The sequence below is a fragment of the Bradysia coprophila genome, chromosome X, assembly GCF_014529535.1.
Source record: "Bradysia coprophila strain Holo2 chromosome X, BU_Bcop_v1, whole genome shotgun sequence".
In the NCBI taxonomy this organism is placed as follows: domain Eukaryota; kingdom Metazoa; phylum Arthropoda; class Insecta; order Diptera; family Sciaridae; genus Bradysia; species Bradysia coprophila.
The window spans coordinates 1650573-1674183 of record NC_050737.1 but is presented as its reverse complement, the minus strand read 5'-3'; the positions used below and the strand labels follow the sequence as shown (position 1 = coordinate 1674183).

The 23611-nt window shown below is 35.8% G+C and overlaps 3 protein-coding genes across 5 annotated transcripts; 1 reads left to right on the top strand and 2 right to left on the bottom strand.

Moving 5' to 3' along the window:
• Positions 1-113: 113 nt before the first annotated feature.
• On the bottom strand, positions 114-2867 carry LOC119081896 (probable ATP-dependent RNA helicase DDX43). 3 transcript variants are annotated; one of them, XM_037191136.1, is made up of 5 exons: positions 2689-2867; positions 2120-2639; positions 1861-2045; positions 895-1794; positions 114-836 (listed from the first exon to the last, which is right to left on the bottom strand). In XM_037191136.1, the coding sequence occupies exons 2-5, from the start codon at positions 2565-2567 to the stop codon at positions 279-281; spliced, it is 2091 nt and encodes a 696-aa protein (XP_037047031.1). In that variant the 5' UTR covers positions 2568-2639; positions 2689-2867; the 3' UTR covers positions 114-278. The 3 variants fall into 3 exon arrangements, with proteins under 3 accessions (XP_037047031.1, XP_037047037.1, XP_037047022.1); XM_037191142.1 differs by having other exon boundaries at positions 2120-2578; positions 2700-2867; XM_037191127.1 differs by having other exon boundaries at positions 2120-2578; positions 2695-2866.
• A 2161-nt stretch (positions 2868-5028) lies between these two features.
• Positions 5029-6601, top strand: LOC119082868 (TATA-binding protein-associated factor 2N-like). Its single transcript, XM_037192533.1, has 3 exons — positions 5029-5189; positions 5463-5909; positions 6231-6601. The coding sequence occupies exons 2-3, from the start codon at positions 5528-5530 to the stop codon at positions 6335-6337; spliced, it is 489 nt and encodes a 162-aa protein (XP_037048428.1). The 5' UTR covers positions 5029-5189; positions 5463-5527; the 3' UTR covers positions 6338-6601.
• A 4444-nt stretch (positions 6602-11045) lies between these two features.
• LOC119082805 (ATP synthase subunit C lysine N-methyltransferase) lies at positions 11046-12067 on the bottom strand. Its single transcript, XM_037192455.1, has 5 exons — positions 11884-12067; positions 11801-11822; positions 11572-11735; positions 11329-11510; positions 11046-11250 (listed from the first exon to the last, which is right to left on the bottom strand). The coding sequence occupies exons 1-5, from the start codon at positions 11981-11983 to the stop codon at positions 11098-11100; spliced, it is 621 nt and encodes a 206-aa protein (XP_037048350.1). The 5' UTR covers positions 11984-12067; the 3' UTR covers positions 11046-11097.
• Between the last annotated feature and the right edge of the window lie 11544 nt (positions 12068-23611).

Genomic DNA, 23611 nt, shown 5'->3' with positions numbered 1-23611 from the left:
GCGTGAGTAGATTGACACAGATTCGGGTGGCATTAATACTATGTCGATTATTCAGTGTTTCGTTTGTAATGTGATTGATTCTTCGTCTACAGCAGAGTTGTGAAAGACCAGTCTTGTACCTTGTAGGGTATAATAAACTTTATTTATTGCAAAAGTTTTTGGAATTCAATTTGGGAATAATAAAATCTTAAAATAAAACAATGCCGTGGCAAGCCACCACAAAGCGTTAACGAGATTCTTATATCCAACAGTGATAATGGGGAATTGCTATTTTTAAATTAATATCGAGATCTGTTGTAGCCACCGCCACCACCTCCTCTGCCTCCTCCACCACGTCCACCAAATCCGCCATACAAGCTTTTTTCCTTGTCCCGTCGCTCTTTCATCGCCTCGAATCGTTTCTTCATCTCTCGTAATTCATCGGGTACATCCTGGTCGGCTTCCTCTAAAATGTCTATCAGTTCGCTCGCCGAACCCCAGTCTTGGCGCGTGAAAAAGCTCAACGACGTACCAGTTCGACCAGCACGGCCTGTACGTCCGACCCGATGCACATACTCTTCAATGTTTCGTGGAAAATCGTAATTAATGACGTGGGTTATGTCGCCGATGTCGATACCACGGCTTGCCACATCCGTTGCTATCAGTATTTGCACTTCTCCTTTCTTAATGTCTTCCAAAGCTTGTTCGCGATCATTTTGATCTCGGTCGCCATGAATACACTGCACTGGAATGCCTTGTAGACTAACCTCACTCGACAGATCGTCAGCGCGACTCTTTTTTCCGCAAAAAATTATTGCCTTCTCTGATTTGGTCATGTTCTTCACGAAATCCATGATCTGAAAACAGAAACAGAATTGAAAATTTCACTCAACACACATTGGACATTTAACTTACTCGATAATACTTGTCTTCCTCGGCGATAATTTCGATCATCTGTGTGACACTGTGCACTGCCGCTAAATCTAGCGATCCGACACACACCTGTATTGGATTGATCATGTATCTTTCAGCCAAACGGCGTACACCTGGTGGCCAGGTGGCCGAAGTCATCACAGTTTGACGATCAGGTCTGACGTGTAGCATAACTTTACGAATCTGTGGCTCAAAGCCCAAATCTAGCATGCGATCCGCTTCATCTAACACTAGATACGTAATCGAAGTCACGTCGATCACTTTCGCCTGTACCAAATCATTCAGTCGACCGGGTGTGGCGATGACAATTTCTACGCCTTTCTGGACGGTTTGCATTTGAGCTCTGCGATCGCCTCCACCATATACACAGACAGCTTTCATTCCACGGAACTGGTACTTTGCAACTTCTTTCTCGATTTGTTGGGCCAATTCTCTGGTTGGGGCCATAACCAGCACATTTGGTCCGCCACGTTCAGTGCCGCGAGGAACCGGTTGATATTCGGTGTGAATCATGGCTGGCAACAGGAACGCTAGAGTTTTGCCCGTTCCCGTCTGTGCAATACCAATCAAATCTTCACCTTTCAGCAATACGGGCCAGGCCTGAGACTGAATGGGAGATGGTTTTTCGAAGCCTTGCTTCTTGATTTCTTCGAGCATATCCGGATAGTCGCCGAAACACTGGTCGAATGTCATGATCGGATTCGGGATTGGAACTTCGGCGAGTGGTTTGTCGGGGAAGGCACGTGATACGGTTATGTTGTTGTTCATCTCTCGGAACAGAGCCACCGCCTGCGGATTAAGCTTTTCGATATCAGGGTGCTCTTTGTAGAAATTTTTCAGCAATTTCGGGCATTTCTCCCACCGCTTCTTCACGGCTTCATCCTGTTGAAAATGTTAAAAAGAAGTTAATTCGACTCGAGACTCAAGAAATGGCATGGACGAACTTACGCATTCCTGTGCAGCTGCTTTCCAATCAATCATCTCGAATTCCTTTTGTGGTTCAGACTGTGAGTTTGATGCAGCCGATAATACGTCAACGGTCAAATCTTCGATTATCTTCTTCGCTTTCTGAACGTCATCGTCGGCTCCACGAATCGTCACAGTGCACATGCCATTTTCATTTGCCTGTCGATCTATACGACAGGAAAAATAATTTAATTTTCGTGATTGATGCGATCTTACAGCAATAAGGCTGTGTTTAACTTACCGATTTTTACGTTAACATTGTTGTTCTCTTGAATTTCGCGTATCTTCGAACCCCCTTTGCCGATTACGATTCCGAGTTTGTTGCTGTCCACTTCCATTTTCAAGTCATTGCCTCCATAATTTCCTCCTCCTCCACGATCTTGATTCTGCCGACTGTTGGTAAAATTTTGACGATTGTTACCGTAGTCACGTCTTTGATCATTCTGCTGACTGGAATTTCTGTAATTGCTTCCGTAATCTCCTCGGTTTCTTTGATCTTCACCGTAGCCACTTTGATTGTTACGGAAACCGCCACGGTTGTGATTAAATCCGTATGAGCGATTGTTACTGTAGCCGTTGTCTCGGTTCGAACTGTTATCGCTATAGCCGCGATTTTGATCGGATCGTTGGGATTGAATAGGAGCTGCAGGCTGCTTCACATCGTCTCCATCGCTCTCCCAATCAGACATTTGAAATTAATCTGAAAATTTGGTTGGACAAAAAATGTTTACGAAGCGTCTACAAGTTTAGTTGTCACAATGTTAGGTTATGTATACAGTTTCAGGCTACTGAAACAAAAAAATTACCAAGTCGTACCTAACGTAGCTTATTGAATACCGGAAATGAATTTGAGCAAAGTTGTGTCTAGTTCGACACCGAAAAGCTATTAAGAAAATTAATTATTTTAAAACTAAACAAACTAAACTTATTGTCTATGTTCGTCTTTGGTGTTCCAGATAATTTTGAGCGATCATTCGTATAGGTCGTTTAATGATTTCCTTAGAATTTTACAAATTACTTTTGTTTACTGCGTGTTCATAAAATTCTTGGAATTTATCTCTGATACCTCGTTGCATAGCCGTAGGTAGAAATTCCATTGAATTTTCTTGTATGTTGGAACATAATTTTAACTAAATTAAAACTTTACCACGGACTCTGAAGTTCATGGAATTTTTAATTCACTGGACAGACTCTATATGGTCGTTTCAAATCAGACTTGTTACAACGAAAGTGTATGGGAAACGAATAATTTCTCCAAAAATCTTCATCGTTCCGTCTGGATAAAATTTCAAAAAGCCCTCCAGAACTGACCTTTTCCAACATGCTTAATGATATGCGTGCGAAAGGTGCGAAATGTACTCATTTTCGAAATAAAGAGCAGCCAACTTCACATTTAAAGAAAGAGTTTCATTCGTGATTTGTGCAATTCACGCCAAAAGAGCGCTAAAAAAAATCAAAATATTGTTGAGATCGTTGAGATGCCTGATGCTCAAAACAAACGAGGCATTGAAAACGTGTTTTGGTCCTAATTTTCATTGACAGATGCTGCAGTCGCGATTTTAAATATAAAAAGTTCTAACTTCATTTGACAGTTTCGAAAATTTCGTCATGGAAAATAGGACCAAAACACGTTTTCAATGCCTCGTTTGTTTTGAGCACCAACAAACGCAGCGTTGAATTTTCCCTAATTCCCATTTATAATATTCGCTGAAAATTCAAAATTAATGACAAATAGAAATGAAACGCAGCGTCGTATTTGGGTAACTGTGCCTTCACACAGCGATGCGAAAGTGACAGATGCAAAATTTTTCTTTTATCCTAATGTCGCGTGAATTGTCATGTGTCTGATTTCGCTATTATACTATGCTAATAGCAGGAAATATAAATCAGTATATTCAAGGCAGTAAGCGCGCTGAAAATTGACATTCTCATGTACATGAAGGGTCCGAGCGTTTCAGAATTTGAGTTTTGGGGGAATCAGTGGATGATCAAATGAATTCCAAGGTTCTGAAAGAACTGGTTAAGACAACTCTGAGGTGATCACGACGGCGGTGACACACAAATTGCGTCAACGGCTACGAAGTTTATATGAAAAGGGCAACTTATTAAAAACAGAATTTCGAATTTTCCCAAAAATTATTTTCGTCAAGTTAATTTCACACACAATCTGTACTGAGTGCGCTTATCAATTTCGGTGTCACTCTGCTTCGTGAGTGCATTCACCTGTTCTTTCACCACCTTGGAAATCATGCCGTAAGTGTGCTGACAAAAAGGAACGTTAGTAGGGCTTTTTGACGCACCGTAATAAGGAAGCGTTGAAATTTATATTTTCGTCCTCTTTTCGGTTAGTCTTAAAATTTTAATTCTAACGCGCAGTTACGGCGTGAATTATACATATATGACGATGCATTTGATTTGGGCTTAAAATTTTTAATTTAACGGCCTCTTCACATCAACGAGCATATTTTTTATCCTTTAAAAATCTCTATTTTTTTAGATATTTTTTAAACTTGTATATCTACATTAATGATTTAATCCTCTCCAATTTTTCGAGAACATCAGAGGTCAAGAAGTTATTCAACTGTAAAGGTTTTACTTTAAAGCTTTTTTGTATGTCGCCTTATAGTCGCTAATGCTTCATCTGAGCCCGGTTTAGCTAAATTCTTTGCTAAATAAGAAGACACCAGCGTGTCTACGCAAGTTACATTGCATAGAATGTAGTGAGAAATTACGAATATTTCATCATTATTCCATGTAGATCATTAATCATATGTGGTGCCACTAATTGTCATCGACTTAACTTCAATTTCTGAAAATTTCCATTTATTTTTGGTGAGATCAAAGTTTTGAAAAATTGAATTCACGTCATAAATTCGACCCAATGAGAGTTGAGATTATAATATCATGTCTTTGTTACGTCAGCCCGAAAAATGTACAGATTTTGTAGAAGCAATTTTTAAATTATTTTGACATAAATTGTAATGTGAGTAAATTAAAAATAAATCGGCAGATCGGCAATACCTGTCTTATACTTTCGTAGAAGCGACGGGTACGACCGAAAATTTGAATTTGGAGTGACAGCACTGACAGTTCAGTTTGTAATGCAGCGTCACGGTATTAAATGTACTCATTTTCGAAACAGCCAACTGACGCGACCGACTTCACAACGAAAGAATATTAATTTTCCTTCGTGTTCGTGATTCATGAAATTCGACCGGGACGGTGAGGACGCTATTAATTTGTTCAAAAATTCTTTGTGAAATTAGTGTTTCTATCAATCGTTTCATTGTGAAAAACAACAGATCATACAGGTACTTCATAAGTTTTAACATAATTACCGGTAGAAAACAATTAGTACATTACAAATTTGTGTGCAATAAAAGTTTTTTCCTTCCGAAAATCGATATAACACGATGCGCAAACATTGAGGTTATGTTTTGGTACCATTTCGTCGGATTTTTGTGGCGTAAAATGTTTATAATCGCATTACGTTCATTTTGAAACCGCGACTTGTTTTAGCAATTAAACATTGCGTTCCGTCGGCCTTACACCATTTTAACATTTCGTTTTCTTGTTTCTTTTAGGGAAACATCGATTTAATAGCAAAAAGCATTTTCTTTGTGTAAAGTACCCGAAAACAAAATCCAAAATGTCGGAAAATTGGGGACAAAACGGTGAATCACAGTATGGACGAAGCTATGGCAACAGCAATTTCCGAGGCGGTCAACGTCGCGATGGAGCAGGAGGACCGGCCGGTTATGGAAGCGGCGGTCAAAGAGGACCAGGTGGATATGGCGGTGGCGGAGGTTATGGTGGCGGACAAGGACGAGGTTATGGTGGTGGCCGAGGAGGAGGATATGGACAAGACCGCCAACCACGACAGAATTATGGTGGCGGTGGATACAACAATTTCGCAGATGGATCATCATCGAACATAGAGATTGATTCGAACAAAGTCGGTATGGTTATTGGCCGTGGCGGTGCCAAGATTCGTGAAATTCAGGAAAATTTCAACGTTCACGTCAAAATCGGTAAGTTTGAATCTCATTTTTTGTATTTCGTTTGTTTTACTTCTTGTTTCCCCGGCAAAATGCATACAAAAAAACCAAAAAAGAAAAAAACGTTTTTCGGCAAACAAAATTATTAATTTCATTTAACAAACCCATATTTATGAATTGAATGTATTGTTTTGCGGTAAAATCCATTGAGAATGCACCAAACTAAACTGTTCGGTTGAAAAAGAATGCAAAAAAAATATTGTTTAATCGAAATGGATTTGAAGTAACGCAGTGTGTTTATGGCGATAATGAATTTAACCCATCACAACCAATTATTTCTTTTGTTATTATTAGATCGAGAAGCAGGGCAAAACGGTTATACTGGTGTAACAATCAGAGGTGATGACACTGCCATTGAAAGTGCGAAGACATACATTCAGAACCTTGTAGCCGCTAAGTAGTTACAAGCAAGCATTTACTTAAAATTTTTGATTATAATACCTGAATTTACTTCCACTTATTTTCATTGATTTAAAGGAATAACACACAAGAAGGAAAAAAAATACAAACAAAAAAGGATTAAAAAAAAATAAAAAATTTATATTGTCGTAAAAACGGTCTCTTTTGACTATAAATTGATTGATGGCCAAAACTGAAAGAAAGATTAACAATAAATAAAATGAGAAAAAAAAAATTTCAAGCAACAATGATATAAAAAGACGAAACCGATTTTCAATTAACACAAACTTTTTTCAGAATCATTATTTAATGTAACCGTTGGTCATTCATTTAGAATCATGAAACGAAAACAGATTAGAGAAAAACGAAAGGAACAAAACTGCGCGCTTCACTCGAGGCTTCACTTTTTTTTTGTCATAGTCGCATTCAACTCTTCAACTGATGATTTCCTCTTCTAATTTCCATTTTGTTTTCCTGATGATATTCAAGTTAGTGTTTATCAACTTGACGGAACTGGTCACCACGTGTGCTAGAAAGTGTTGACGAATTGATGGCAGAGAGATTTTTTTTTGATATTTCAATTTTGATGTGAACTTGACAAGGCACGCTTTAGCCGCAAACACATGGTCAATTACGCTGCGCTTCCCATTTTTAATCCGATATTTAACAATAGAAAACGCAGCATAATTGTTTCAGCAATTCGAAATTGACAATGTCTTGTCGGCCTATTGCCCTTCAGAAACGATACCAACAAAATGCAATGTGGAAACTGCTTATACCGCAAACACACTAACAATTTTGCATTGGTCAAATTGACAATTTAGCTGTGTTGTCCATTGTAACCGATTTGCAGCATATGTTAATTAATGGAAAACTCAGCATAATTGTCGATCTCAGCTACGCAAAATTATACTCGAGTGTTTTCAGCATTTGTATTTGCCGGTTATTTGTTTCGCTGTAAATTCTAAAATCAGAAACGCTTTGAATGAAATGTCAATTGATTGGAACGCGTGGCGGTGCGTCAGAGAGCCATTACACTTTTAAATCTCTGATTTGAATGGTGCGTTTCGCATGTGTGTTGATTAATACCAAAAGAGCGCGGTCATTTTGTGGTTTGTGGTTTTTTGTGGTTCATTTGGCGATTTTGTTATCATCGCACACTTTGATTAAATTTTAATTATAAACAACGTAAATAACATCTAAATCATGGCCGTTCTCACCATCGAAACGCATCTGCATGTTTACTAACATTGTTCATTCATGTCACATTGAAGTGCACTTTCAGAGCCAATTAATTCGGACAATACTTTATTATGCCCATACGAGTATCCAAAGGAGCTCTTCATCATCATCAACTCAGCATATAAATCTCTATCTGGGCGTTTGATTAAATTTTATTGTATGCACTGTAGAATCTGCTGTTGGGAATAACATTGATAATACAACTATAGTGGAGTGAGGTCAATTTGAACGATCCGGGAACCATTACACGAACTACAACGAAACTAGAGCTTAGTACAGTGGTCTGGTCAGTGAAGTATAAGTTCTCGCGAAAGTCCTCGTTTATTATTTTGCTTGCATCCAAGCTTTTTTTACAGGTTGTACCTCGTGTACTTCACCTACTACTTATGCTTGTAGTAGAATTTAAAAAAATTAAGAATCGGTTGATATCGGCGTCATTAATCATTAATACTTTCGCGGTCACTGCTATTCATAAAATTTGCTAAGATCAAGTTGAGCAGCTCAGAAAAGAATTGGTCAATTAAAGCGGTATACTTACTTTATGGAAATGGGGAGGGATGTATGTGCTTTGTTGCCATGACTACTGTTTTTATATAGAAATTATTCCCAGAGCAACAATGTTTTTCTACTTTTGGCCCGCTAGTGATTTCTGTTTGCTTGTAAGAATTGTGAGCGTACGAGTCACTTTCCTTTTCAAGACATGAGACGAATGCACGAGAAATAAGAATCCTTGATAATCTGTGAGTCGAGTTCGAGACAGTTATTGCCTGACACTCTGGATAATGGAATTTTTACAAATTCTAGAAATGCTGTAGGTTTTTAGGAGTTGACAGCTTTTCTGCAGAGTTAATGGGCTGAGCTGCTTATCATCGATCATAACCTCATGTTAATTGATTAGAACTAAATCCGAAAACATTTCGCATCAAAACAATGACTTTATAAAATTAAATGTTTTTCGTCGATTTATTAATGGAACTTTTTTTTGTTGTTTTCATTTCAGGATGTAAATTTCTGTCGTCGTATGACAAAACGATAAGTTGATTTCCAAATTTATTGACCGTGTTCCGGAAATGTTTTTAAATTTCACTTTCGTAAATACTTGAATAGTACCGTGAAAACAGAGCGAACCGCATCTGTTCGGGTTGTGTCTTTTTCAAATTATGCGCTGTGAAAATGCGGACAGAGAAGATCAGACCGAAAGTTCGTGAATAAATCAGATATTATGGGCTAGTCAGCCAGTTAGTATTTTGTATGATAAATCTGACAATAAAATTGATCGAATTCTGATCGTACGTATTGTATGGATTTTTGATTTCAGTTATTCTAATTCCCATTTTGCACGAGTTTTCGTTTGTTTACATACCTAAAATTTGTATGGAAACGTCAACTGTCAAAATCCTTTTCATGTACTGTGGGTAAATAAAGGGAAAATAATTAAATTTTCCGGAAAATTGGGAATACGTTTTTGACCAATTGGATTAGTTTACTACTATGACTATGATAGGCGGTAGAGCCACGTTGTCTCGATGCTGACATTTGTCATTATTGTGTCCCAACCTAGTGGAAGCACACTATATTGACCAATGCTGTATACTTTAGGGAGGTCACGCAGATGCCGATATGAATTTGTTTGTATGGAAAAGGAGTGTTCCCGCGGATCTAAGAAAATGGCGATCTGCGTGACCTCCCCAAAGTATACAGCCTTGATATTGACTGTGTCCCACGTTCCATGTAAGGCCACTTGTTATAATTATTACACTATCCGATACGCAATACATTTGTTCTACGACTCCTTTACTTTTAAGCCAGCCGTTTGAGCTCTAGTAGCCACTCGCACATGACATTCGTACTAGTCCAAATGACGAATGTGATTTTAAAACAAAAAAAAAATATTTTGAAAGGCCGAAAATTTGAATTGTCTGGCAAAAGTCGTAAAACAAATGTTTTCATACCTAGGACACCCGAAAAGTGCAACGAAGTACGTCCAATATATATTTATTTTTCAATAAATCACTGCCATCCATCAATGGTTGCCATAATGACACAGTATACTGAACAGTTTTATAATATTTCGGTTAATAATAATTGGTAAAAATACTGTTCGTACCACGGACTAAAAGTCTAGCGTATTCGATTCCAGACCTATTTCCAGACCTTCCGCTAACAAAGATATTTAGTCCTAGGTACGAAATGTACTATTTCGCATTGGGTAGTGTAATAATATGGCATCGGACAGAACAGTTTCATGGGATACTGGTCTAATACATTTCAAAGGAATAAAAGGGAATGTCTCCTTTTTGAACTAGTTTTAGTTAGCTTATTTGAAAATTTTGAACGCAACTGAAACTTATATAAAAACGACGTTGGTTTCATAATTATTTATCGCATTCTTAGTGTAGTGGTGCCCGAACCTCGCTGTACTTTAGAAGTCGGCGCCCTCTACATAGATTTCCGTTACTTAGTCTACAACTGTTTCTCCCGTTTCTCCACATATTCCAAACATGAAGCAAAAAAGGTAATCTTGTGAACTTTATATTATGGAGTATTACGACAGCAAAACTTGATACATTTTTCTGGTAAGTCTATACCGAACATGATGGCGGCATGAGAAAATACAAAAATTTAAATCAAGTGTACGGCAACATTTTAAGATAGACGAATTTTTCTTTGTTTGGGACCTAGGTCAATTTTTTTTGCTCTAAATTTGTATTGCTGAGTTAGCCTAGAGTCTCACCTTTCCAACGATACCAAACATGCTGTGTTTACATGGGCAAATAACTTTCTTACGGACTCAAGCTAGTCCTTGTTTTAGAATTTAGTTAGCCCTAAGGTCCGTATAAAAGTTATTTGTCAATGTGTGCGACCAAGATTGACTCACACTATTACAAATAGGTCTTCACGCTTAACACCTTTTAAAAGAAAAAGGGAAAAATCGGGCCTTGAAGCTTAACGAGTTTCTTGTTAAACCCTCTCAACATGACCATCAAGAACTATTGTAATGAGCGAGTAGTTAGGCAAAGAACCTGGATTGCGGAAATGAGCACAATTTTACAAATTTTCTTTATTTCGGTGTTTCGCAAGTCGTTCCACTCAAAAGCTAGTTTGGTGATCGATCTGAACGTATTGCCGTTGCCAACATTTTGTCAGCTGAAAGTCCAATCTCTTCGTAGAGAGAGTTCCACTACTGAACTCCTGAACTGAACATGTAGTGACTGAACTGACTACCAGAACTGAAGCTGTTGACAATTCAAAATACTCAATAAATTCAAATGCAATCGTTATAGCTCATAGACCCGATCTAATTCGGTAATCCGGTAATTTCAGAGACAAAAATAAATCAAAATGATTTTTGTTAATAAAGGCGCCGTTCTGCTGCCACCTGTTTTTGTGCTGTACGTAAACTATGTTATCATCTAAGCTCAGAGTTGATTGTACGACAGCGAAACGTAAATAAAACATTGCAAAACGTTGCGATAATAAAATACAACTTGTACTTCTAGTTAATTGAATGGTAGTACAACTACAACGGTTTCTTAATATTATAAACCCACACCGTGTCCACACCGCCACCTATAATCCTAGAAGCCTTCAAGTTTGGTAGAGGAAATCGACAGACGATTATTTGTGAATCGTTTTTCATTTCGACGTTGAGCTTCTTTTCTAGTTCTGCCATCTGCGGATATGAAAGGTAAAAAGGGAAAAACTCTCCGTGAATGATCCTTCAGACAAAACTGTTCATTTGACCACTCACCATTTGTTCGACGCCGAAAATTACGATGTGCTTGTATGACGAGACATCAAATTTCCACAAATCTTTTCGATAGAAGCCGGTTCTACTCGATACACCATTTGTCAGTGCCGAAATACGGGAATATTGCACCAACCATGGATTCAACTCAACGCCATCGGATCGGAAACCATTTCTAGCGGCAGCTGAAATTTCATACTCTGGTTGAATTTCCACTTCGTAGGTAAAGTGTTCATAGACTCTAACCGACTACAATTCGTCCATCCCCGGAACCAATGTCTAAAAGCTTTCCACTTTTGTCACTGTTCTTCAAAACGGACAAAATATTTTCCAATTGAGTAGTTGTAGCAGGTACATACGGTAAACAGTACTTCCGGAATGCTGGTGCGACAAACGGACCACAGATTACACTGGAATGAATCGTAATTATTACACAGATCTGTTGTACCGGTCAAAGGTATGAGTTATCACTAACGAAAATGCAATTCCCAGTCCACCTACGAAATGACCAGTTGTTAATGATCCGAGCATTTAATAACTAAAACATTTCTGACATACCAGTTAAACCGATCAGTATTTTTCCCGATGTCGATATCGTTTTCGGTTGTGCATTTGTGTTAACAGTAATTTCAGTTCCGACAAGTTTTTCTAATTCCATTGCTTAACATTAATTTATAGTATAGAACGTGTTGGTTGTTTTGGTGGTGTAAGTGGTGTTATATTATGTTATAAACGTCAAAATTACTTGTCATAGGTAGAATCTTTCAGAGAGTGTTCTTATCAAACTTACGATTGTCATGGGCGCGAGTTTCAAAAGTCTGTCCTTTCTGCACTCGTATTGAAATATCGCAACGTAAGACACACATTTCGTCGTGTTGGGAAAGTTTTACACATGAGTAGGCAATTAACAGTTTCCTAAATTTAAACTGGCATCATTCTGTACTATACCAGTATGTATATTGTGAATGTGTACTAGCCTCAAGACTAGAACATTTTTTCTTAAGTAGATTTTTCAACAATTTTACCAACGAAGTTTTACAACAAAAGTTAGATTAATGATCAATGAATGTAGGCTCAGCTTAGTGGCCATGCCTCTTAACTATTGTTGAATGGGTGAGTGAACACATGAACATGAACGGGACATGCCACATTAACGAACTATCTTCTTCTTCTTCTTTTTCAACCTGTTTCTATCCACTGCTGGACGTAGGCCTCCCCAATTCTCTTCCATTCCGAACGATCCGTTGCCACTTGTTGCCAATTTGCGCCTGCAATTCGCCGTATACTATTATTCCATCTCTCTGGTGGTCTACCTCTGGGACTTGTTTTAGGTGGTCTCCAGTTCAAGATCTTTTTGGTCCAACGTTCGTCCGTCCTTCTTGCAATATGTCCCGCCCAGCTCCACTTTAAAGATGCTATTCTTTCCATGACATCAACGACTTTTGTTTGTTGTCGAATCCATTGATTTGTCATTCTATCTCTGAGCGTAATTCCAAGCATACTCCGTTCCATGGCTCTTTGTGCCACTTTTAGTTTATTTTCGAAAGCTTTTGTTAACGTTAACTTTTCCGCTCCATGTGTGGGCACAGGAAGGACAGGAAGGAGCGAACTATAAGAATAATTAAATTTCATTGATTTAGCTTCGTTTCAAATATGCTTATTATGCCAATAGAAGCTATTTTGATAAATTAAAACAAAAAGGATCCAATGCTCATTCGAAACGGAACTAAATAAATGAAATTTCATTTTTCTTAAAATTCGCTAATGAGACATGTCCCGTTTATGAATTTAACTATTCATAAGAAAATACGGGGATGATACAACGTTAAATAGATCCGTCTCACTTTCCATTTCGAATTTTCAACGCAATTTCGGCATGAATAGATCCCAGATCAGAATCCAAGAATGAACAATGAAAAAATTGTAAATATTAGAAAGTTTGCGCAAATGACGTACAGTTTGTAGTCAACTTATAAATTGGAAATTATAGGTAACCTTCCAGAACTTATTGTATGAAGTTGACTTATAAATTGTATGTCATCTGCTCAAACTATCTATTGGAAGCTATACATTTATGCAAAAGAATTACCAGAAGCTATTCAAGCGGACCCTAAAGTTCAGCCAGAAAATATCCATTCCAACACAAGATCAATTCAAAATTTATTATTTAAAAAAATCGTCAATGAACTAGCCACCAGTGGGTGTACAGTCGAATTAACAAATACCTTTTGTCATCTGCTCTGCATATTATCTTTTTCAATCGCATAGCATTAAAATTACATTAAAAACAAAGTCCGTGTAAGACCTTTTGCTGCTCTTATTTTATTTCAATAAGTGTGTACGTATATGTTAATATAATGTATGTCTGTTCAGTTAAATAATTTTCTCACTTTATTGTTTTAACGTTATTACATTATCACATCCATGTCATCACATCATCATTTCACTTTTATTTGTTATAACATTTTTACTGTTATTCCTCTTTCTTCTTTCGTAATATATAGAAAATGTATTTGCAAATATTTGCAAAGCTGAAGCTTGCTTGGTTGAAATTAATTGATGTTCCAATTAAATTGGATTTTCTCCTTTTTTACGAATCTGTTTTTGATAAAACCACGGCAGAGTAAAATAAACCAGGCAGGAGCGGTTCATTTTCGAAACGTCAAATACGGGCCTTAATATTCTGTATGAAAATGAACTCAAATGAACACTGACATAAATTGAATAATTTTATTCGCAAAAAAATAAAATTACTAAATTATACAGGTCCCTAATCGAATCAAGCGCTCCTGCCTGGTTTACTTAATTTTTCCGAGATTAAAGCTTCCATCAAAAAATATTCAACAAGTTCTATCAAAAGTTTGTCAGAATTTCGAGAAAAGTGCTCCATTGATCCAAAGTCCTAGATTGTGCAACCAAACTTCAACTAATTGTTTTCAGCAATTCAGAAAATTAAAATGAGCTGAATAACGAAACTATTGCTACGACTGTCCTATCAAAAATACCCAAATTACTTCCTTGTGGCTAGACAACAAACCAAGGATCTCAGGACTTATTGTTGGATCATCTAACTGAACTAGGATAAGGATTTTCAGTGCATTTTGATCGAAAATTAATACGAGAAAGTTTTCGATGTATTTTGGTTATTTGAGACATCATACCTTTTCTTTAGTGAATCCACGCAATTAGTGGCGAATTCGCTTATGTCAAATTGAGCTTTTTTCTCATTTTTATTTTATACTTGTTTTTTCATTTGGTATGGAAATGAAAACTAAAATTGACATATCTTAGCTGTTATAGTGGTTTTTCATATTTTTTAGACCAAAATGTTTTAAAATGTGCTTGGAATCGATTAGCATTAACAAACAAAACAGAAAAAAAAAAAATCCATACAATCTGTTAATGCCAATCGATTCCAAACACATTTTAAAACATTTTGGTCCAAAAAAATATGAAAAACCAGTTAAAACAGCAAAGATATCTCAATTTTAGTTTAAATGAAAAAACTGACAGGTCACATCAAAGGAGAAAAAAGCAAGGCTGTATACTTTGGGGAGGTCACGCAGATCGCCATTTTATTAGATACGCGGGAACACACCTTTTCCATACAAACAAATTCACCAAAATTGAATTTGTATGGCGTGGTGAATTTTTTGTATGAAACGTGATGTGTAACCCGCGTATCTGCATAGGTCAGGTCACGCAGATCGCCATTTTATTAGATACGCGGGAACACACTTTTCCATACAAACAAATTCACCAAAATTGAATTTGTATAGCGTGGTGAATTTTTTGTATGAAACGTGGTGTGTAACCCACGTATCTGCATCTGCGTGACCTCCCCAAAGTATACAGCCTTGGAAAAAAGCTCTCTTCGACGTATAAATTTATACGACTAATGGTGTGGATTGGTCATACAGCAAGTAAAAGACTATGGGCTCGTGTCATATCTGTATGTGTGTATTAACCGTGTTAACACCACGCATACTTACAAAGTTGTAATACTCACCACATATACGGTTTATATTCATCAATCCTGAATTTTCTTACAATTGCAAAAAGTTTCTCATATGCAGAATGAGCACCAGCTGAATATCACCAGCTGGTGTACAAACAAGGACAACCTACACACAGTGCATTTCTACGTTAACGTCATCTACGCGCACATAACACGTATGAATGAAGTAAACATATTGTTAAGAATGTGTTTTGATTGTTTATCATACAATAAGTGTGTGTTAGCAGATCCAGCTGGTGCTCATTCTTCTTATGAAAAATATTTACAGGCTGTATGGTATCACATATCGCTTTTCTTGCGCCAGCACAACTTAATAACTTGTAAAAGTTTTCCCCAAATTTATTCACACTTTAGAATTGCAAATAATCTTCTTTGATACATTTAATTGAAAAAAAAAAGGTTTTATTCATTGCATCCACTGGAAATGAGTTATTACTTCATGAACATAAGCGTTGAAACAACTCACCCTACTAACAGTTGTTGCTGTTTGAGAAAAATCTAAACAAGGACGTAATCTTTATTGCGCGACTCGAGGGACAATATCTGTAAATATGAGCAATACATAATTTACACGAAATCCAATTTAAATGAAAAAAGGAAAACATTTTCGGACACAATAGAGCAAAGTGAGAAGTGAACGAATGAAGAAAATATTGTTTGACATAACAATATCGAAACTCAAGAATTGACGAGAGAATTTAAAAAGGAAAATATTATTTGTCAAGCGTATACTTCAACAAATCTGTGTAGACTGCAGGATTAACAAATAAATGTAAAGAAAATGGTTTGTTTAGCATTACTTCGAAGGCTTTCTAAAGTTGCGTTACCAATAAGCCGTGTGTCGACTGTTGCGGTAAATCTGACTGAATGTTCATCAAACCGTGTGTTGCTTGAAAAAAAAAATCCTTCGGTTCAATCATCATCTGGATGTTCCACTAAATCTCGCCAGTACGAACCGTTTTATCTGAAATTTAAAAAGAAGAAGACTAAGAAATATATCCCGGGAGTCGATCATGTCGGACGTTTGGATCTACGAATTGGTAAAGTTGTCGACATAGTACGGGTACCAGATACGGACTTATTATACATGACGAAAGTAAACATTGGCGAAAAAGTTTTATCGATTGTTGCTGCTCTGGCAAAGGTGATACCATCCGATCAGCTACTACATAAACATGTTGTTGTATTGTGTAACATATCATCGACACTACGGGGTCAAGTAACCGAAGGAATGATTATGTGTGCTAAGTCTAATGATCGAACGGAACTTTTACAACCTCCACCGAATGCTGTGCCAGGAGACTTAGTCTATTGCGAGGGCTACGAACGTGTTCCCGTTGAAACACCCCGCACCAAACAGAGGCTTTACGATTCCTTAGCACCGGATTTACTTATAAATGATCGATTGGTGGCGTGTTACAAAGGCTCTAGCTTGTTCGTAATGGATAAAGGAAAAATTTTAGTTAAATCATTGAAAAATGCACACATTTCTTAGAATCGGACAATGTAAAGTTTAGGAAATAAAAAATTATTTTTCAGAATAAGTAAATACGAATTTTAACCATTCATAGACGGCAAATACATCAAATACGGCAGTTTTTCTATTGGATCTATTACTTCATTTGATCTAAATACCGATCAACAGATTAATTGCAAATCTTTTACTTCATTTGCTTGAACTTGATTTTTGCTATATATGGCTAATTCCAGCAGCTATCCAAATTACTTTTGGGAATTTTATAAAATTCACGAGTGTTTCATCGGAATTCTTTTGTTGTTCTGTGGTAGAGTTCCATTAAATTTTGTAAAATTTTAAGAAGTAACATGGATAGCTGCTGCAATTAGACATATAAGACCACACTAATCTCAGATCCTGTGATTTATTCCTGCAGTCGCTTTCGATAACATATGGTAGCCCGTCCATAACAGGTTTGTTTATTCTGTTTGTTCATGGTGTATACCACGTTGTGTCAACCCACTTTGTAGTATTAATCAATTCATTGTTGTTACTAAACACCAACTCGTCAATATTTTCGATTGCACTAAAGTACACAAAATGTGTATCACACCTAATAACACCAATTAAAATTGTTAAAGAAAGAGGCCGAAAATGTATGCACAAAATTTAATTAACCTCGAAACGAAATTTTCTGAATTAACAAATTCGGTCTGTCTTAATTAGTACTCTCATATTACATTTAAAACAATTAATGTTTGCCACAAATTCACAAATGTTTAATACTTCATTAAATTAGCTCATTTCAAATTCAAAGGCACTCCGAATTACGCAATTTTATTCTTTGTGATATATCGAAATGTTTTGACTATCTAAGAAAAACTGTGTGATTCGCAGCTCTCCGTTGCAGCTGAATCAAGCATACACTTAATTTTTTTTTAAACAATAGTCCATGTTGTTCTTAATTACATTTTTGAGCATAGTAATATTGTGTGGTGGATTGACAATGAACTGGTAAAAATTCACACCGAAAAAATAAATTCAGAATTCTTATACCCATGTTGATAATCTACGAACCGACATTTATGTATAAATTTGCATAAATATCTTCTACTGTATACTGTCTTGAAAGTAAAGTTTGTAATTACCAAATGTGGATTGCTTTGAAACGAATTGGCTCGATTTAAATCGTTCCGAAATCTGAAGCCAGGTAATAGAGGTCAGGCTCGAGACTTTTTATTTTAAATTTTATGTTAAACAGTCCTAATTATTAATAAACAATCTTCCATATTTCAGTGTTATAGTTTTTGAATGAAAGCTGAACTTATAATCTGATTTGAATGAACAGTGAGGAAGTTTGGTGCCAGTTATGGCCGACCACAAGGACAAGATTTGAGACTTTTTTCAGTAGAATAAACATATTAATGAGGGTAAGGTTTTGACAAGGTTCCTATAATAGCTTCAGAGTGGTCTGGATTTTGGATTTTTTTTTTTATTTTGAATCATACAAAATTTTGTGAATAAATTTTGAATTTTGAGATGTACTGAGATGAGAAGTATACTTAATTTTGTCATATTCTGTGCTTTTTTCAAATATCAATTTTATTTTATTTTTGTAATTATTTAAACACTGCGCCTAGTAAAAGACGAATGAACATTCCAGTGAAATTTTTTTTATCAAATGAAGTAAGAGATTCGAAAATCCTACTGGTGATATGCTTGCAGTCTGTGAAACGTTAAAAATGTAGTTTAAGAAGAATTTCTGTAAACCATTGACGGAAGTAGGCATTACATTTTGCCACTTCCTGCAACTTTGTGAACGCTTTATGAAAATTTACGTTTCATTGCTACTGTCCAATGAAGCTATAACATCCCAGCAGTCTTGTACTTAGTGAATAAAAAGCAACGTTGTATTTAAGTACTGAAGTACCAAAAATATTAAAATGACTTTAACCTTTGAAAGCAATGTGATTTTATCGCGATGCGATACGATATCGAGTTATACAATATATTGGTTAAGTATCTCCATTTTTTATTTTTTTACCAACTTTCTTGTCGGAAAGTCTTCTAAAAGTAGATTAAACACTTTTATGTTAAATTTTGTAAAGGGAAGATGATCCACTGAATTCCAGTCGCATTTCGTATGAGGAACATTTCAGTTAAGGTTTTTTTATAGTTTACAATAATGATCCGAAAACTCAGCAACGAACAAAAGTACGAACGATAGTATTCAAACCTCTCACACGCTAAAAAAGACTTTTAGTCCGTGGTACGAATAGTATTTTACGCTCGCCAAACCATGAAAACACTGAATACCACGCGTCAAAAGTTATCGGAAACCACACTTTTCTAGTTCTCTCTCAGCAGACCTTGCAGACCTCTAGGGATCCAGGCGATGTTTTCCTTAATGGTGGAATTTGTTTATGTTATTCGTCAAAGAGAGAAATTTGATACGAAGGGGGATCTTACACTCCGTATCAACGAGTAGTGTGATGCACATCGAACGATCAACTCGTTCGGCTTTATATCGCGTGTTTTCGGATTCGTTTTTTTCTCATTCTTCTTCTATACATTCAAGTTCAACCTCGAACGGTGTGTATTATATTTGGTTTTTTGTTTGTGTATTTCATGGTGTGACGAGTGTTAAATTATGTGCATCACAGTATTGAAACCACTCAATCATAGTATATGTGTAAATTCGTGTACCACGGGAATAATTTTTGCATTCGTATGCATACACACTTATGCAAAAATTATTCTCTCGGTATACGAATTCACACGTATACTGTAATTTCGTGGTTTCAATCCAAGTGATGCAAGTAACTATTTCATTCTGGACGGAGAAAAAGTGCCATGACGAAGTAGCACTTTTTTTGGTCCTAGGTATGAAAACATGTTTTCTCTGTCTATTCTCCTTTCTTTCTTTTTTTTTGATTTACATATTTTCACCCAATTATGAAGTTAATTTTTACCTTCAAATTAGTTTTACCATTCACTTTGCTGTACAATATTACATTAGAGGGAGATAATGGATTCATTTTGTCCCTGTAGACACTGTCTAGTATGACCCGTAAAGGGATTGATAATTGTTTAATATTATTTGGAAAATGATCAAGTTTCATTTATCTGACATTGTTCCACCACAACATCCAATCATTTAAGTTAAGGAAAAATCGGCTATACCATTGAAGCATTTAGTGGAATAGAGGTAAATGTATCACTGATGACCTTCTGTATAATATAAGCTTTAGAATTTTATAATAATATAAGTGAACGTGTGGAGCTATATGCACTTTACAATTCATATTTAATACACGATTAAGTACGAAAATAAGGATTTCTCATATTTTTCCGACTGAAATTAAACAAAAGCCATGTGTGTACGTACGCAAAAATAAGACATAAATTTACCATTTTAAAAGTTTCACGTAATTTTATTCAAATTTAACAAGATTTTAAATTAGGCATATATGAGTCTGAAATGTATGGTATTGTTCAGCAAACAATAATAAATAGATTTCTCACACAAAAAACAAACCACTTAAAGACAAAATATGGTCAAATTATATCTGTGTATACAACTGCATATTAACCCGCTGTAATAATCATTAATTTTTCATTTACTCAAAAACTACACGCTGGATTATTTTGCTTTTAGTCGATTAACAACCAAGAAAATTTCTCGATACAATTATTCGACAGAGTTCACATGTTGTCTCTCATGTTGTTGTCTAAAGACGTTTCAATTTATACATACGGTCGGATAACCGGGAAGTATTCCTTTATCAAATTGATCAACAAAATGCGCACACTATCTATGACTTTCTTATATGGATCTGCAAGATCTTCGGCTCGTATTTTGGTAATTTTAACACATTGTGAGCAGAAAATTGCTAGGTACACACACGGAATTTTGAAAACCGACACATTTTCTGTTTCTTAGTTTTACTTGAGTTTCTGATTTCGCCATAAAAACACATGCAAAATTCAGGAAAAAACAGTAAACCTCGAAACAGAAAATGTGTCGGTTTTCGAAATTCCGCGAGTGTATGTCACAGTATGAAACTTAACTTTTAGTAGGAGTAGTACCTGTGGTAGAATAAATATTATGCAGATGTGTCCAAATGTTTATTTTGACGACTTGGTGATTGTGCATTGTGATCCTAAGTGATCACTGAAGGTGCGGATCATAATCCAACTTGTCAAAATAAACCTTTGGACATAGGTGAAACTGGTAGTTAGATACGTAACTGATAGAAAAATCAATTGCTAATATTTGAATTATGAAAAGGAAAAAGACCTCGCCGGGCTTTAGCCGGTCTATTCTTGTTTCCCTTATATGTCCTAACATTGGGCCTGTAACTTTAGGCAGAATTTAGATCTGGTCAGCTTTCGATATAGCGTTATTCGCGAGGGGTGACTCACTTCCATTTAATCCATTAAATCCATTTAATCCAAAAAAAAATTTTTAGTTTTACCGAAATAATTAGGCTACCCACCTAAAAAATTTGTAAACTAATTACGAAAATTAGATCTGCACGATCTCCAGGGCGTTTAAGTACTCGTGAGGTATAGAAATTTTTTTTTGGTAAAAATGGTATTAAATTTATTTAATCCGTTTATTCCACTTTACACCAAAAACTTCTAAAAGTGGAATTTTACGCTTTTTAACGTTATAGTATGAGTTGTAGTACGTCGTTCAATCAAAATCAACCATTTTTAAGACTTTTATTTGGTAAAATAAAATTTTTTCCTATTTAATCCATTTAATTCAATTTTTATTCCATTTAATCCATTAAATCCATTTAATACCATTTAATCCATTTAATCTAGAAGTGAGTCACCCCTCGGTTATTCGGAGATTTTGGCAAGGCATTCAATTCTGTTAAACATTAGTTTTATGGTTTATATGAAATGGTTTAGACGAATTATATAGAGTTGACTCAGGATACAGTATAATGAGCAGATGTCTATAAGAACATGACGAAAATACATCATCACGCGTTTAACATGAATATCGTCGTTGAAATGGAGCTGAGCTGGGTACGTACAAAGCAAGAATAACGATGACTAAAGCAGTACCGATTAAATGACATTAAACTAATTGCAGGAACATCGTGGCAACAAATAGCATTAAATCGGAAAATTGAGAGAGTTGGGAGGGGCCTGCATCTAGCAGTGAATATAAAGGCAGTAAAATAATAAGAAGAAGCTTATTAATAGCGATTTTCCAGCGACCTTTAGCGAATTTATTTTGAGCTTGATAAGCAGACGCCAACGCTTCGACAGACACCGTTATACAGAAATTATAATCACGTTGAAAATGTATTTTCTTATATAAATATAGTAATATTTCATAACATTACTTTTAAAATAGGGAGACTTCTAGCGAATGTAGGATAGTGAAAAATGTAATAACGATTTTACTTTAAGTTAAGGAGCAGGAGTTCGTATAATAATGTCGTGTTTACGACCTAAATAATGTTGATGTCTGACCATATAGTTTCCTTCAGGTGTTAACCTCTGTCGTCAACGAATTTTTCATCTCGACAATAAATCTTGAATTTTCCGATTATTTTTATTCTACCTTATGGGTCTTAGTGGTAACTTAGAGCTTTTACTGTTCTCAAAAGAGTAGGATTTTCTTTGAGCAACTGATTATCCTATTTAGTACATTCCGAGGTAATTAATTGTATGTAACCATGTGACCTCTGGATTCTTGTTAAATTTGAGATATTTTAATTGTACGAAATGAAGCCAATAGACTACGCCAAAATGATTTTTTTTCTCAATTTTTTTACATAAAGCAGCTAAAAATTGAAAATAAAGATACCCGTGTCTCGTCTTTTGACGAAAAAACTTGAAACCGGAAAGATTTTTCACTTTATAAATTCCTGAAATATGTGATTTGCGCCATTTTCCACCCAAATTCCACATAAGGTCTTAAGTTTGCCACTTTGCAATTACAGTAGTATGAGTAGTATTGTTCACTCAGTTCATCCAGTTTTGACTGATTCACTGAATTTTGTTTTGATGAAATGTCAAATCGGGACAGTAAATTTTAAATCTCAAACAAGTTTGTGTCAAAAATTTGTAGTATTTCGCGTAAAACAAAGTGATTCAGTTTCAATTTCGCACAGAAAATAGTTCCGAGTGTGCTCATGCTAGTGTCTTAAACAGAATTTAGGAAAAATTCTCCGAAATAATTTTAAAGACAAATTAATTTGGTCAAACATTGTGGGTGTTGTGAAAATCTCATTTTTAAAAGTAATTTGGTGTGAATTGTGCCATTCAGTGTTCAATTCCTTAATTTTATGTGCCTAGAAATTGCCTGCAATACGTTTCGTGCTAATTCAGTCGGTAAAACGTGAAGAAAACATACAAAAATATGTTGCCATTCAGGTAAACAAAATTCTTGACATGTCTGTTGTGAAGATAGTCGTAAGTGACACCACAAAACTGAAATTTTTTTGTCCGTTAATTTAAAAAATGATTTTTTTGGCGGAAATGCTTTTATTTGAATGTGTGCATGATTCCGGTACAATAAAATAGTGATAAAGTCACCACTATTGATGACCTTTAAAATGGCATCATTGGTTAAATATGATTGGCATAGTCTATTGTAATACAAAATCTTTTCTAATGTAATTGCAACGGAGAAGACAAACCGATTGATTTCGCAGTCATGTCTCACTTTTAATGCGTTGTTCACGTATGACTTGGATTACGATTGTAATGTTGTTACCTATATTTAAACACCGTCAAGAATTTACAAAAGCGCGTGAAGAAACTGCAACCGATTTTTTTCGCAA

Bases quoted from the DNA above. Each gene is read 5' to 3' on its own strand.
- LOC119082868 (XM_037192533.1), top strand. From the start codon at position 5,528: ATGTCGGAAAATTGGGGACAAAACGGTGAATCACAGTATGGACGAAGC. The intron at 5,910-6,230 runs GTAAGTTTGAAT...TGTTATTATTAG, and splicing joins CAACGTTCACGTCAAAATCG to ATCGAGAAGCAGGGCAAAAC.
- LOC119081896 (XM_037191136.1), bottom strand. From the start codon at position 2,567: ATGTCTGATTGGGAGAGCGATGGAGACGATGTGAAGCAGCCTGCAGCT. The intron at 2,046-2,119 runs GTAAGTTAAACA...CCTGTCGTATAG, and splicing joins CAATGTTAACGTAAAAATCG to ATCGACAGGCAAATGAAAAT. The intron at 1,795-1,860 runs GTAAGTTCGTCC...CATTTTCAACAG, and splicing joins AAGCAGCTGCACAGGAATGC to GATGAAGCCGTGAAGAAGCG.
- LOC119082805 (XM_037192455.1), bottom strand. From the start codon at position 11,983: ATGGAATTAGAAAAACTTGTCGGAACTGAAATTACTGTTAACACAAAT. The intron at 11,511-11,571 runs GTTAGAGTCTAT...ATGAAATTTCAG, and splicing joins GGATGGACGAATTGTAGTCG to CTGCCGCTAGAAATGGTTTC. The intron at 11,251-11,328 runs GTGAGTGGTCAA...TCATATCCGCAG, and splicing joins TTTTCGGCGTCGAACAAATG to ATGGCAGAACTAGAAAAGAA.